The following is a 13193-nucleotide window of genomic DNA, read 5'->3' on the forward strand; positions in this document are numbered from 1 at the left end:
CCCCACTTCCCACAACAAAAACAATGCTCAAATATATTTACTATTGTCTAGAACACCTCAAGAGACCAACATTCTTTAGTGTGTTGGTCTATGTAACCCTTAGCAGCTCACCGCCTGAGAAAAGTGTTGTGAGCTCACTGTTTGCAATAAAATTACTGCTGTGGCACTAGACTTATAAATTCAAGATTTGATATTTCCAATTTGTTTCTCTCCAGCAGGCATGGTCGGAATTGCTGAATTCCGATTCCGTGGTAATTCCGTGTTCCGTCGATCCGGAATTCCGCTACCGGGTCATTCCGGCGGTATACGGAGCTGTTCCGCGGAATTCCGTGGAATTCCGACGGTATACGGACTTCAGAAATGTATATTATGCGGACTTCCGTAATTTACGTAAGCGTAACTCAATCCGTTTTTTTTCCACATTTACTGATTGTTTTTGGTTTCTTCTGCCTTTTATGATGATATGGAGATTGTTTTAAGAGTGTAAAGTCAATAAAATTGTTGTATATAGTCTCAAATGTGTTAACAGCGTACTTCCGTAAAAAAATTCCGGAATTCCGCCCACGTGCGCTGGGGGCGGAGGTACCGTTGCGGAAGTTCGTCATTCTTTACTTCCAGCCCATGCAGTGTTTGGAGTGGCCCAGTGAGAGTGACCTGAGAGAGACTGTCTGCACTGCAAACTGTTATTGTGGTAAGTGAGTAGTATACTTTTACATATATGTTTATGATGTGATGAATGCAATTAGTCCATTTTGTTTTAGTTAGAGAAATGTTACCATTTTTGTTTTTGACCCTCCCTGACCTGTACATCATTTGTATATGGCCCTGTTTCCACCATAGCGAATTCGCATGCGACGTCGACATGCAGATTTGCTTAGTGTATTGAAGTGGCTGGGGCTGTTTGCACGCGTGCGTCGTGCGTGCTTGATTTGGCGGCGGGCCAAATCTGCACGACGGTATTGCAGATTTTGCGTGCTTCTGGAATCCGTGCGAAACGCCGCTAATGTATTTAATAGGAAAAACGCATGCGTTTTCTTGCATTAGTTTTCCCCCGCGATTTTGCGTGCGATTTCGCACCTTTTCGAATCTTAAACTACCCTGGCAGTGTCATGGTTAATTTGGCAGTATCCTGGTTAAAATTGCACGCGAAATTGTGGTTAAAACGCAATCATGTTGCATTTGATGGCGATTTGTGGCATGCACTTTCACGGCATGAAGTTCCCTTCGCGGGCAAGCTGGGCATGTTGGGCCTTTTTTATTTTTCCAGAGCCCATGGTGGAGGAGGGCCGGCAGACCGACACAACAACCCCCACAGAGTACAACCAGATTGGCAGCAGATTTGCCCACAAGTGCACTCAGATTGTTTGCAGATGTGTCCAAAAAAATGCAGTCAGATTGATTGAAACCTGTGCCCACAAGTGCATTCAGATTGGTTGAAAAACATGTGCCCAAATAGCAGTAAGATTGATCCTTGATGTTCCCACAAAGTGCAGTCAGATTGGTCGTAACGTGCGCACAAGTGCAGTCCGATTGGTTGAAACATGTGCCTACAAAATGCAGTAAGATTGTTCGCTGATCTTCCCACAAAGTGCAGTGCTATTTTTGTATGTGCAGATAGGCCGGTTTCCTCCCGGGTTCAGTGGTGCACTAGGATCTGAGTAGATCATAAAATAACAAACAATACTAGCTAAGCTATGTGCAGATAGGCCGTTTTTTCTCCCATTTTTACTCCACTGCACTATGATCTGACTACTAGGTCTGAGTGCTATGTGTGCATTCGCAACAGTAGACAATTGGCAACTGTGAGCGGCGGCCTTATATGTCAGAGTATATTTACAATCCCCGACCATGATCTCCCAGCCAATCTCCGTTATCAGACAGGCATGTCCCGAAGTCAGCTGACCGTCTTGTCAGCTGATATTCCTTCTCAACGCATAAAGAAGACAGCTGCGTTGATTGCGCGTGCGTGTATGCCGAGTCCTCCTATGCAGTGTGGACAAGGCAGAACACCGCACGTCGCCAGCTCCAGATGACACCAACTCTCCCTCCGCGTTCCCAGAGGAGAAAGCAGCGGCAGTGCTGTATTCCGCCACAACGGTAATTTTCTTATTCATTACAGATCCCTAGCCACGTCCGTAATTTCTAGCACTGTAGAAGCATATGAAAGTAGTAGATAATAGATATCCACTTCCGTAGTAGTGATTTGTAACTATATAAGTAGAGATGTCGCGAACCGCCGATTTTCGGTCCGCGAACTTCCACGTAAGGTTCGATTAGCGCAAACCTCCACAAACCACAATACACTTCAATGGGGAGGCGAATTGCAAAATGTAAAAAACATTACTATGGCCATAAAAGTGATGCTAAACATCTTTTAAAGGGTCTAACACCTACAACCCCAGGTGGAGGAGCGGGATACATGCCAAAAGTCCCCAGGAAAAATCTGGAATTGACGCAAAGCAGCTTTGTAAGGGCAGAAATCACCTTGAGTGCTAAATGACAGGCCTAAAGTGTTTTAAAACATATTGCATGTGTATACATCAATCAGGTAGTATAATTAATTAGTGTACTGCTTCACACTGACACACCAAACTCACTGTATAACACACTGCAAACAGCTGTTTGTGTATGCAGTATGAATTGCAACGGCTGTCGCATCAACACAAGTGCAGTAATAATGGGTATTACACTACTGATACAGTTAGTAACTGGATGTGGTTGGCCTGGCAGTGGCAGCCAGTATGATTTGCAGCGGCTGTCAGCGGTAGACAAGTGCACTGATAAGGTTGTTACTGCTAATAGTCACTGGGATGTGTGTGGTGGGCCTAACAGTGGTGGCAGCAGGCAGTATAAATTGCAACAGCTTTGGCAGCCAGCAGTAGTAATATATACAGTTGAATTCAAATCAACATAAAAAAAAAAGAGGATTAGTTTGCAAAAGAACTGTTGTGGGGGGCTGTTATAGCGACATCAATTAGCCAGGAGCAACTTAACAAGCAAGGAGCATAACTAATATTTTCCTATGAGAGACAGTCTGCAGCAGCTCGCCCTACACTCACTAAAGCAGGCACACGAGTCAGCGTAATGGCCGCCGCTGCCTGCTTTTTATTAGGGGGGCATTGTCTCCAGGGGATAGCGTATTCTGATTGGCTAGTTTGGGCCTGCTGACTGTGATGTAGAGGGTCAAAGTTGACCGTAATGGAGCATTATAGGGTGAATCGAACTTCCTGGATAGTTCGCGTTTCGCCGCAATGCCGAACACCCGGAAGTTCGGCTTGAACCGTTCGCCGGCGAACCGTTCGGGACATCTCTATAGATAAGCATTTATACAATAGTCATTGTACAGACTATATTATATAATGCTATGTTGCTGTCTTTGTCTCTAAACAGAAAACTCATAGCAATTAAACATGTTTTGATCAGAAAAATGTTTTCGTATGTGCAAAAACATATTATATTTTTCAATGTTATTTTTCATTGACTTCTAGATGGCTGCTGCTGCTGAAGCCGTTGATGGAGGGAGGAGCAGGGCGTCTGCTGCTGCTGCTGAAGACGCCGCTGATGATGGGAGGAGCAGGGCGTCTGCAGCTGAAGCCGCTGACGGTGGGAGGAGCAGGTCGTCCAACACTCGGCGACTAAGAAAGAAGGAGAAAACCTTCATCATTAAAGTAATTTTTTTTATATTTCTCCTTACTGTATTAATCCATGAACCCAAAAACTCATTAATATCAAAGCTGAATATTTTTGGAAGTAGTTTTTATTCTGTTTTTAATTTTTGCGATTTTAGGGGGATATCAATCTGTCTGTGCAGATGACTTTTACTGTGCACAATTATTAGGCAACTTAACAAAAACAAATATATACCCATTTCAATTATTTAATTTTACCTGTGAAACCAATATAACATCTCTCTCCAGTGATAAATACCAGCCCAAACCAGTACTCCACCTCCACTCTGCTGGCATCTGAGTCGGACTGGATCTCTCTGGCCTTTACCAATCCAGCCACGGGCCCATCCATCTGTCCCTGTGGCCCATGAAGAAGACTCACTCTGATTTCATCAGTCTATAAAACCTTAGGACAATGAGTCTTGATATATTTCTTGGCCCAGCCTTTATTTTTCCAGGCGCTTCTTGCGACCCTGTTGACTATTTTGAATGAAACGCTTGATTGTTCGATGATCACGCTTCAGAAGCTTTGTAATTGTACGAGTGCTGCATCCCTCAGCAAAATATCTCATCGATTTTGGACATTTCTGAGCCTGTCAAGTACTTCTTTTGACCGATTTTGACAAAGGAAAGGCAGTTACCTAATAATTATGCACACCTGATACAGGGTTTTGATGTCATTACACCACACCCCTTCTAATTACAGACAGAGATGCACATCACCTAATATGCTTAATTGGTAGTAGGCTTTTGAACCTATACAGTTTGGAGTAAGACAACATGCATGAGGCCTCTTTTCCACGAACTGTTGATAGGCAGTGAAATGCCTTTCAAACTCTCACAACCGCTCGCTGACGCTTGGTAAGTGCTCCCTGCTGGCTGCTGCCTGGCAACTGCTCACTGCTGCCTGGTAACTGCTTGCTGAGCACACAGCTCAACAGTTCGTGGTAAAGAGGTCTAAGGATGATGTGGTCAGAATACTCATTTGCCTAATAATTCTGCACTCCCTGTAGTACCCCGAAGATTTGCAATGGAAGGGCTTAATGTTCAGACTACACAACTACGCCCCACACACACTCAAGTCAACTCAACATCGTTCTTTTAGGCTCTCATAACTTTGATTTAAAATTCACTTACAGATAATCTCCTTGTATTGTTCACACAGTTGATAATACTGATAATAAGTCAATTCAACATTTAATTTACTTTCAGCAGTGTTGTTAGTACCATAGCAAGAGATGTATGTATTGTAAAGGTTATTTTTTTGTTGATCATTAATTTTTTATTTTTTTTTATGTTGCAGACTATGTTACGGGGGGGGTATGACACTGCGAAGAGGGCGGCGAAGAGGGAGGTGATGGACCGGCTGCTGCAAGTCCTTCAGACTACTTACCACCGCACGTGGTCGGTTAAAAAAATTCAGACAATGTGGTCTGACTTTAAGTCCAAGACCCCACGTGCGGTGGCGAAAATAAAGTCTGACCTTGAGTGTAAGTAACAAATGTTTTTTTTCATATATGTAGCGGGATGTGTAATTTTTTTTCAACCTTGTTAATCCTCACGATTTTCCAATGTATCAGTGGCTTTATACTCTTATTGTTATGCAATGCACTGTTTAACCTTAGGTAATATCTTCTTCTATCTGTATTTTTAAAACAATCTCACATTTTTTTTTAGTGGATGGGTCTCAGCGCCGCAGGCGGTCCCGTCGTGCCTCTGCTCCTCCCTCTTCCAGACAGGGATTGGATCCTGCTGCTGTCCCCTCCCCTGAAGATAATGATGAGGAGGCTGGACCCAGCACCAGCCACAGATCAAGAAGTCGGCAGCGCCGTGGGCAAAGGCGTGCCCGTGGCCGGAGCCTGTCTGTGGCATGTAAGTATTTTATAACAAAGTTTTAACATTAATCAAATGAAAGTGGTACGTCTGTAAGGAAGGAGATTAGTACATAATTTAATTTTGCACAGAACTATGTTTTTTTTTTTTCTCTCCAAGAAAAAAAAAAAAAAGTTGCATGATGCCATGTTTTCTTTTTATCGTAGCATCTATCTCTGTGCGACTTCGCAGGCGCAGGCGCGGAAGACGACAGAAGTCTTCCAGCAGGCCAGAATCTGGTCAAAGTGGCACAACTGTGTGTAAGTAAAATGTACTGTTGTACAAAGAAGTACACACAAGACGGAATGTATCCACATATTTATAACAGTACTAACTTAACTCTTTTTTTGTGTGTGGAGGGGGAAATAAAAGTTGTACCGAGTGTTTAATGTGAAAAAAATTCCACTTTCAAATCATCTGCTGGCCAGTGACCACTGACCAGTTTGTTTTCTGTACACTGTTTGTTGTTAAAAGTCAATATTTATTACAAATATTGATTGCCACTACAAGGCCCAGGGAACTAACATGCGATGTAGTAAATTTGATAGTTACAATGATATAGTAGAGGTTCTTTGAGAAGTGTTTTTATCGTTATTGCTAATTTTCATTATGTATATAGTGCCAACATCTTCCTCTTCGATGCACAGAGTATATTGTGTTGTCAGTTATCTGACAAAGACTGTACGTGCACACAATGTACATCATACCAAAGTCCTATGTCTGTATTGCCCTCTATTCAACTACTTTTATCAAACAGTGTACAAAGTTTCTCATAATTTACCACATCAAATTTTGCTTTTGAGAAAGTCTTATCGATGTGTATAACGTTGCATCTAGAAAACATTCAATAAATATGTAACACCTTACTTAATGCAAAATTATATTTTGCTTGTGCGTTACATTATTAAACCTTTTACATGGTATTTGATGCAGTGTATTGATTTGCGGACGTTGTAGTGCATGTATCGTATGGTAGTCTAGAAGAATGAGTTATAGGAGGAAAACAATACAGACAGAAGGAAGAAATTAAAGGAACACTATCTAGAAAAAACTCGGCAGTTAACATGTTACAGATGACAGGTTTTGGGCCAGTCTACCTGTTTTTAGGGGTGATTCCCAAGGCTTTATTTGTTTTCAACAGCATTTACTGAACAACAGTTTACAAATATAACTGACAACATAGTGTGCAAGTGACGAGTAGGGAGACCGGCTGTTATCTTGCCATTTTGGCAGTTCAACTGCTGTTCATGAAATGCTTTTGAAAACAAAGAAATCCATGAGAATCACCCCATGACGGTGATGGATTGTGCCAAAAGCCGTCGGTTCTGTCAGATGTTTACTGCCTACTTATTTCAAGATAGTTGTCCTTGAAGAACTCCAGCCCGAAGTTGAATGGATTGGAATCGTAGAAAAGTAAGAGCACTGACCCACCACCACATCACCCTGCTTCCAGATTACAATACCTCATCCAGCCAGTGATTATGTCCATCCATAGTGAAACTAGTGTATCATCCCTAAATATTATGTAAGCCGGGAAGCCCATGGTTTAATTTCACAACTTGAAATGAAACTTTATCCCTAAGTGGCCATAAATTGTACATACTGGGCCAACATATCAATTTAAGAAATGTTGACAAGCTTCAGTACTATGGCAGTATGCACGTGTGTAATGGTAGTTTAAAGGTATTCCTTATCCACTAGCCACAACAATTTCTTCAACATTTATGTGTCTTTTTTGGATTGTGATTTTGCGATACACTAATTTTGGCAGTCATATTTCATTAGTCATACTTTTTGAAAAACAATGAGTATGTATTTTGATTCTGGATGAGATCATTCATTGGCAAACTTAGACATGAGTAAACAGTGACTTTTCGGCTTATAAAAAGCATTCATCGGAGTGGTTCCTGACTAACAATGAAAAACACACTTTCTGTACACTGACATAAAGTTTAACAATTTTTCTGCAAAGATAAATGTAATTATACATGACTTAAATGTTACTCAGTCAGAGAACACTTTTCCTGCTATCCAAGCTGAGTTGATAAGATCAACATTGCCCTGAATGAAACGTAACGTACACTCTGGTGACTGGCTAGCCATTGTAAATTCCAAGTTCAAATTGAAACTGGGCTAGTCACATCACATCACATGCACCATTAATTCTAAGCTAAAGAGAATTGTGGCATTTCAAACCAACGTATGCATGGGGAAAAAAAAGAATAGTGCCAGTAAACACCATCTTACAAAGCATATGACACAAACAATGAAGTAAAAAATTTAAATAAATCAATCATTTTGCGCATTGATAAACCCATTGTACAAGCATGAGAGGTTCTTAACAAGAGTCCTAGTTTAAACCAGGTTGTACAGATTTCATGAAATGTGTACATTTTGAATCTTGTGTACATCTCATTTTTTCCTTTAGAAGCCACCCATGAATACAGTGAATGTCAATGTATAAGTTGTGTTTTCAATGTGTTTGTCATGAAAAAGTACAACGAAAGTATTATAATGTGAAAAATCACTGTTTACTTTTCTCGAATCTAGCCTAACCAATCAATGCTATCACTGGGTTTCATAATGCCTTGCTTTTACTGATGGCTGATACGGTACCACACTCTACTGTTTATTCTTTTATTATCAGTTTTTGTTCATGCGTAGTGTAATATTTTATTTTTCTCCATCTTTTTCTTTACAGCTTCTTCTCATTTCGAGATTCTGGCCGGCCAAGTCTCAACCCTGCAGCAGGAAGTGGTGGTTCTGACTTCCACTGTTCAACAATTAGAACAGTGGAAGTCAGAACAACAAACGACTCTTCAGCAGCAGCAGGCGGACTTTGAGGAGCGACTTCGGCAGCAAGAGGCAGCTTTCCGCCACCAACTGCTGCAACAAAGGCAGGAGATGGAGGGCCAAATTGAGGAGCAAAGGCAACGCATCCTCGCTTTCAGGGAGGAGGCAGGACAGCTCCATGACTATTTTGGACAACTGGCAGGTACAAGGAGGATGTAATGTTGGTCCTGACTCCTCCTGGGTTCCGAATTATATCCAGTGGCTTGCAAAAGTATTCTGCCCCCTTGAAGTCTTCCACATTATATCATATTACTGCCACAAACATGAATCCATTGTATTAGAATTCCACGTGAAAGACCAATACAAAGTGGTAGACATAAATAGTAATTTCTTGAAATATGGGCTACAAGGTGTAGAAAAGGCCGCCCGAGTTTTGATATAGCCTACAAGTGCTGGAAGCCGAAATATTTCATTCGCCACTATCCATGGCGGCCTGGAGGGGGAATAGTAATTAACACGGCCCTGGGCTTTTTTTGTAGCCAAAGTTTTTGTATGGGTACACGTGAGAAAAAGTGGACTGAAAATCATACATGATTACAAACATTTTTTACAAATAAATAACTAAGTGGGGTGTACTTAATTATTCGGTCACCTGAGTCAATACTTTGTAGAACCACCATTTTTTTGCAATTACAGCTGCCAGTCTTTTAGGGTATGTCTCTACCAGCTTTGCACATCTAGAGACTGAAATCCTTGCCCATTCTTCTTTGCAAAACAGCTCCAGCTCAGTCAGATTAAATGGACAGCGTTTGTGAACACCAGTTTTCAGATCTTGCCACAGATTGTCGATTGGATTTAGATCTGGACTTTGACTGGCCCTTTCTAACACATATATATGTTTTGTTTTAAACCATTCCATAGTTGCCCTGGCTTTATGTTTCGGGTCATTGTCCTGCTGGAAGGTGAACCTCCACCCCAGTCTCAAGTCTTTTGCAGTCTCCAAGAGGTTTTCTTACAAATTTGCCCTGTAATTGGCTCCATACATCTTCCCATCAACTCTGACCAGCTTCCCTGTCCCTGCTGAAGAGATGCACACCCCCAGCATGATGCTGCCACCACCATATTTGACAGCGGGGATGGTGTGTTCAGAGTGACGTGCAGTGTTAGTTTTCCGCCACAGAGAGCGTTTTTCATTTTGTCCAAAAAATACCATTTTGGTCTCATCTGACCAGAGCAACTTCTTCCACATGGTTGCTGTGTCCCCCACATGGCTTGTGGCAAAATGCAAATGGGACTTCTTATGCTTTCTGTTAACAATGCCTTTCTTCTTGCCACTCTTCCATAAAGGCCAACTTTGTACAGTGCATGACTAATAGTTGTCCTATGGACAGATTCCACCACCTGAGCTGTAGATCTCTGCAGCTCGTCCAGAGTCACCATGGGCCTCTTGACTGCATTTCTGATCAGCGCAGTCCTTGTTCGGCCTGTGAGTTTAGGTGGATGGCCTTGTCTTGGGAGGTTCACAGTTGTGCCATACTCCTTCCATTTCTGAATGGTCGCTTGAACAGTGCTCCGTGGGATGTTCAAGGCATAGGAAATCTTTTTGTAGCCTAAGCCTCCTTTAAATTTGTCAATTACTTGATCCCTGACCAGTCTAGTGTGTTCTTTGGACTTTACGGTCTCGTTGCTCCCAATATTCTCTTAGACAACCTCTGAGGCCCTCAAAGAGCAGCTGTATTTGTACTGACATTAAATTACACACAGGTGCACTCTATTTAGTCAATAGCACTCATCAGGCACTGTCTATAGGCAACTGAATGCACTCTGATCAAAGGGTGCCGAATAATTATGCACACACCACTTAGCAGTTATTTATTAGTAAAAAAAATGTGGACTCATGTATGATTTTTGTTGCACTTCTCATGTGTACACCACTTTGTGTTGGTCTTTCATGTTGAATTCCAATACAATTGATTCATGTTTGTGGCAGTAATATGACAAAATGTGGAAAACTTCAAGGGGGCCGAATACTTTTGCAAACCACTGTATATATGTTTTGTTTTAAACCATTCCATTGTTGCCCTGGCTTTATGTTTAGGGTCGTTGTCCTGCTGGAAGGTGAACCTCCACCCCAGTCTCAAGTCTTTCGCAGATTCCAAGAGGTTTTCTTCCAAGTTTGCTCTGTATTTGGCTCCATCCATCTTCCCATCAACTCTGGCAAGCTTTCCTGTCCCTGCTGAAGAGATGCATCCCCCGAGCATGATGCTGCCACCACCATATTTGACAGTGGGGGTGGTGTGTTCAGAGTGATGTGCAGTGTTCATTTTCCGCCACACAGAGCGTAGAGTGTCCAAAAAGTTCAATTTTGGTCTCATCTGACCAGAGCACCTTCTTCAACATAGTTGCTGTGTCCCCCACATGGCTTCTGGCAAACTGCAAATGGAACTTCTTATGCTTTCTGTTAAAGAGAGACACTGAAGCGAAAAAAATATATATGATATAATGAATTGGTTGTGTACTATGAATAATTACTAGAAGATTAGCAGCAAAGAAAATATTCTCATATTTTTATTTTCAGTTATATAGTGTTTTTTCGCAGATTACATTATCCTATAATAATGTGCAGATTACACAACACTCAGCATTCAAAATGAGTCTTTCAGAGCAGTCTGTGAAGTAATGAACTCTCCTCTAGCAGAGGAAAAGTAAACAGTTCAATTACAGTTCAGATAATAAAAGTCAGATAACAGCCGTTTCCACAACTAAGTTAGTGGGAGAGCTTACTAGCTTTTTGGCATAGAGATAACAACTGGAGTTTCTAAATTCTTCCTGTACTGGAAACAATTAGACTGATGTATCTGATCTTAATGTTTTTTTTCTTAGCTGTACTACACATACAAATCAGAATATCATCTTTTTTTTAAGCTTCAGTGTCTCTTTAACAATGTCTTTCTTCTTGCCACTCTTCCATAAATGCAAACTTTGTACAGTGCATGACTAATAGCTGTCGTATGGACAGTCTCCCACCTGAGCTGTAGATCTCTGCAGCTCGTCCAGAGTCGCCATGGGCCTGTTGACTGCATTTCTGATCAGCGCTCTCCTTGTTCGGCCTGTGAGTTTAGGTGGATGGCCTTGTCTTGGGAGGTTTACAGTTGTGCCATACTCCTTCCATTTCTGAATGATCGCTTGAACAGTGCTCCGTGGTATGTTCCAGGCATAGGAATTGTTTTTGTAGCCTAAGCCTGCTTTAAATTTCTCAATAACTTTATCCCTGAACTGTCTGGTGTGTTCTTTGGACTTCATGGTGTTGTTGCTCCCAATATTCTCTTAGACAATCTCTGAGGCCCTCACAGAGCAGCTGTATTTGTACTGACATTAGATTACACACAGGTGCACTCTATTTAGTCATTAGCACTCAGACATCAAGTAATGTCTATGGGCAAATAACTTCCCTCAGATTATTTTTTTTTTCTGTTTTAAGAAACAAAAGTTTAAATTTTGTTTTATGTGTTTTATATTTGTTCACTTTTTAAAAAAAAGTTTAACAAAGTTGTTGCAAATTGCAATAAAATATTTATTATAACATGTTCACTGTTGGATTCTATGTATTGAACAATGTATGTATAACTACTAGCTGGTGACGATTGATAACCATCAGGCTCTTGCTTGCCTGGCATATTTTTATGTCGGTTGTATGCACTACAAAATATATTTACTGTAACACACAAATGTTCATTTGTCAAGGTTTAGAGATTTGCAATATTTTTCAAGCATAATTTGTTTCTTGCCTTACATCAAATTTGATGATATGGGGGTCAAACACCTCTCCTAGTTATTAACAAAGAATTCACTGTATCGGTTGAAAAGGGCACCTGGCCTACATCTATGAAAAGTGCGACGCCATAGAGATCAAAGTTATTTCTGGAAATATGGGCTTCTACAAGGTGTCTAAAAGTGCACCTGAGTTTTGATATAGGCTACAAGCCCAAATTATTTCAATCCCCGCTATCCATGGCCAGACCCGAAGTTGTTATATGGGCTACACCTGGTGCATTATTTGTCGCCGAAGTGTGTATATATGTGCTCTACCAGGCGCCCTATCCTGTTTAAGGATATCAAAATTCACCCTTGGATACAATATTAAGTAGCCAAGATGTAAAGTCTTTGTTCAGATTTTTAAACAAAATCTTTCATGCCATATTATATGATTTTGTTTAAAGCGGATCCGATATGAAACCGTAAATATAATAACAAGTCACTTGTCTATGTATCTTGTCTAAAGTTTAGATGGTTTACTCAGCAAATCTAGCTGCAAACACCTTCAACAGTGTATTTTTCAACAGTACTATTTTTTCCTGTGATACAATGGGATCAACCATGTATTCTGCTTGTCAGTCAATATTACACAATTACACTCAAGGCAAGCTTATCTGTATCTAGGCATGCTATTCTGCATATCTGCATATTCTTTGAATATTCCACTCCTATCTCCTCTATTACACAGAACACTGAGCTGTATTCTGTATCTGCACTGCAACTCTCAGATTGTGATTACTCTGCCCCTGAAATCTATAGCTAGCAACACCCTTTTTAAACAACCCAGACTGAAATCACACAATCCCTTGCAAACACCAAGGCGTTTTCGAGAAGCTGTGGGCATGGCTTGCTTAGTTTATAGGAAATTAGGGTATTAAAAAACACAAGTATTTTCCTTAAGGAATGCCCTATAAACTATATGTAATGAAAACAATTATGCAATGAGTAAAAGTTCATCTCGGATCCACTTTAATAAATCTCTGACATCACTCGTTGTTCGAGGCACAGGGTATAACTTCCATAAGATGGCTTGGCAGTAGCGTA

The 13193-nt window shown here is 41.0% G+C and overlaps 1 protein-coding gene across 2 annotated transcripts; it reads left to right on the forward strand.

Annotated features, from left to right (window-relative positions):
• The first annotated feature begins 222 nt into the window (after positions 1–222).
• LOC137523094 (protein SON-like) lies at positions 223–8610 on the forward strand. Of its 2 annotated transcripts, XM_068243309.1 has the most exons (6): positions 223–691; positions 3489–3668; positions 4972–5158; positions 5346–5540; positions 5708–5800; positions 8242–8610. In XM_068243309.1, exons 2-6 carry the CDS (start codon positions 3489–3491, stop codon positions 8550–8552), a joined length of 966 nt encoding a protein of 321 aa, XP_068099410.1. In that variant the 5' UTR covers positions 223–691; the 3' UTR covers positions 8553–8610. The 2 variants fall into 2 exon arrangements, with proteins under 2 accessions (XP_068099410.1, XP_068099411.1); XM_068243310.1 differs by lacking the exon at positions 223–691 and having other exon boundaries at positions 2912–3668.
• Positions 8611–13193: the final 4583 nt, after the last annotated feature.

The sequence above is a fragment of the Hyperolius riggenbachi genome, chromosome 6 (genome assembly GCF_040937935.1).
Source record: "Hyperolius riggenbachi isolate aHypRig1 chromosome 6, aHypRig1.pri, whole genome shotgun sequence".
NCBI lineage: Eukaryota > Metazoa > Chordata > Amphibia > Anura > Hyperoliidae > Hyperolius > Hyperolius riggenbachi.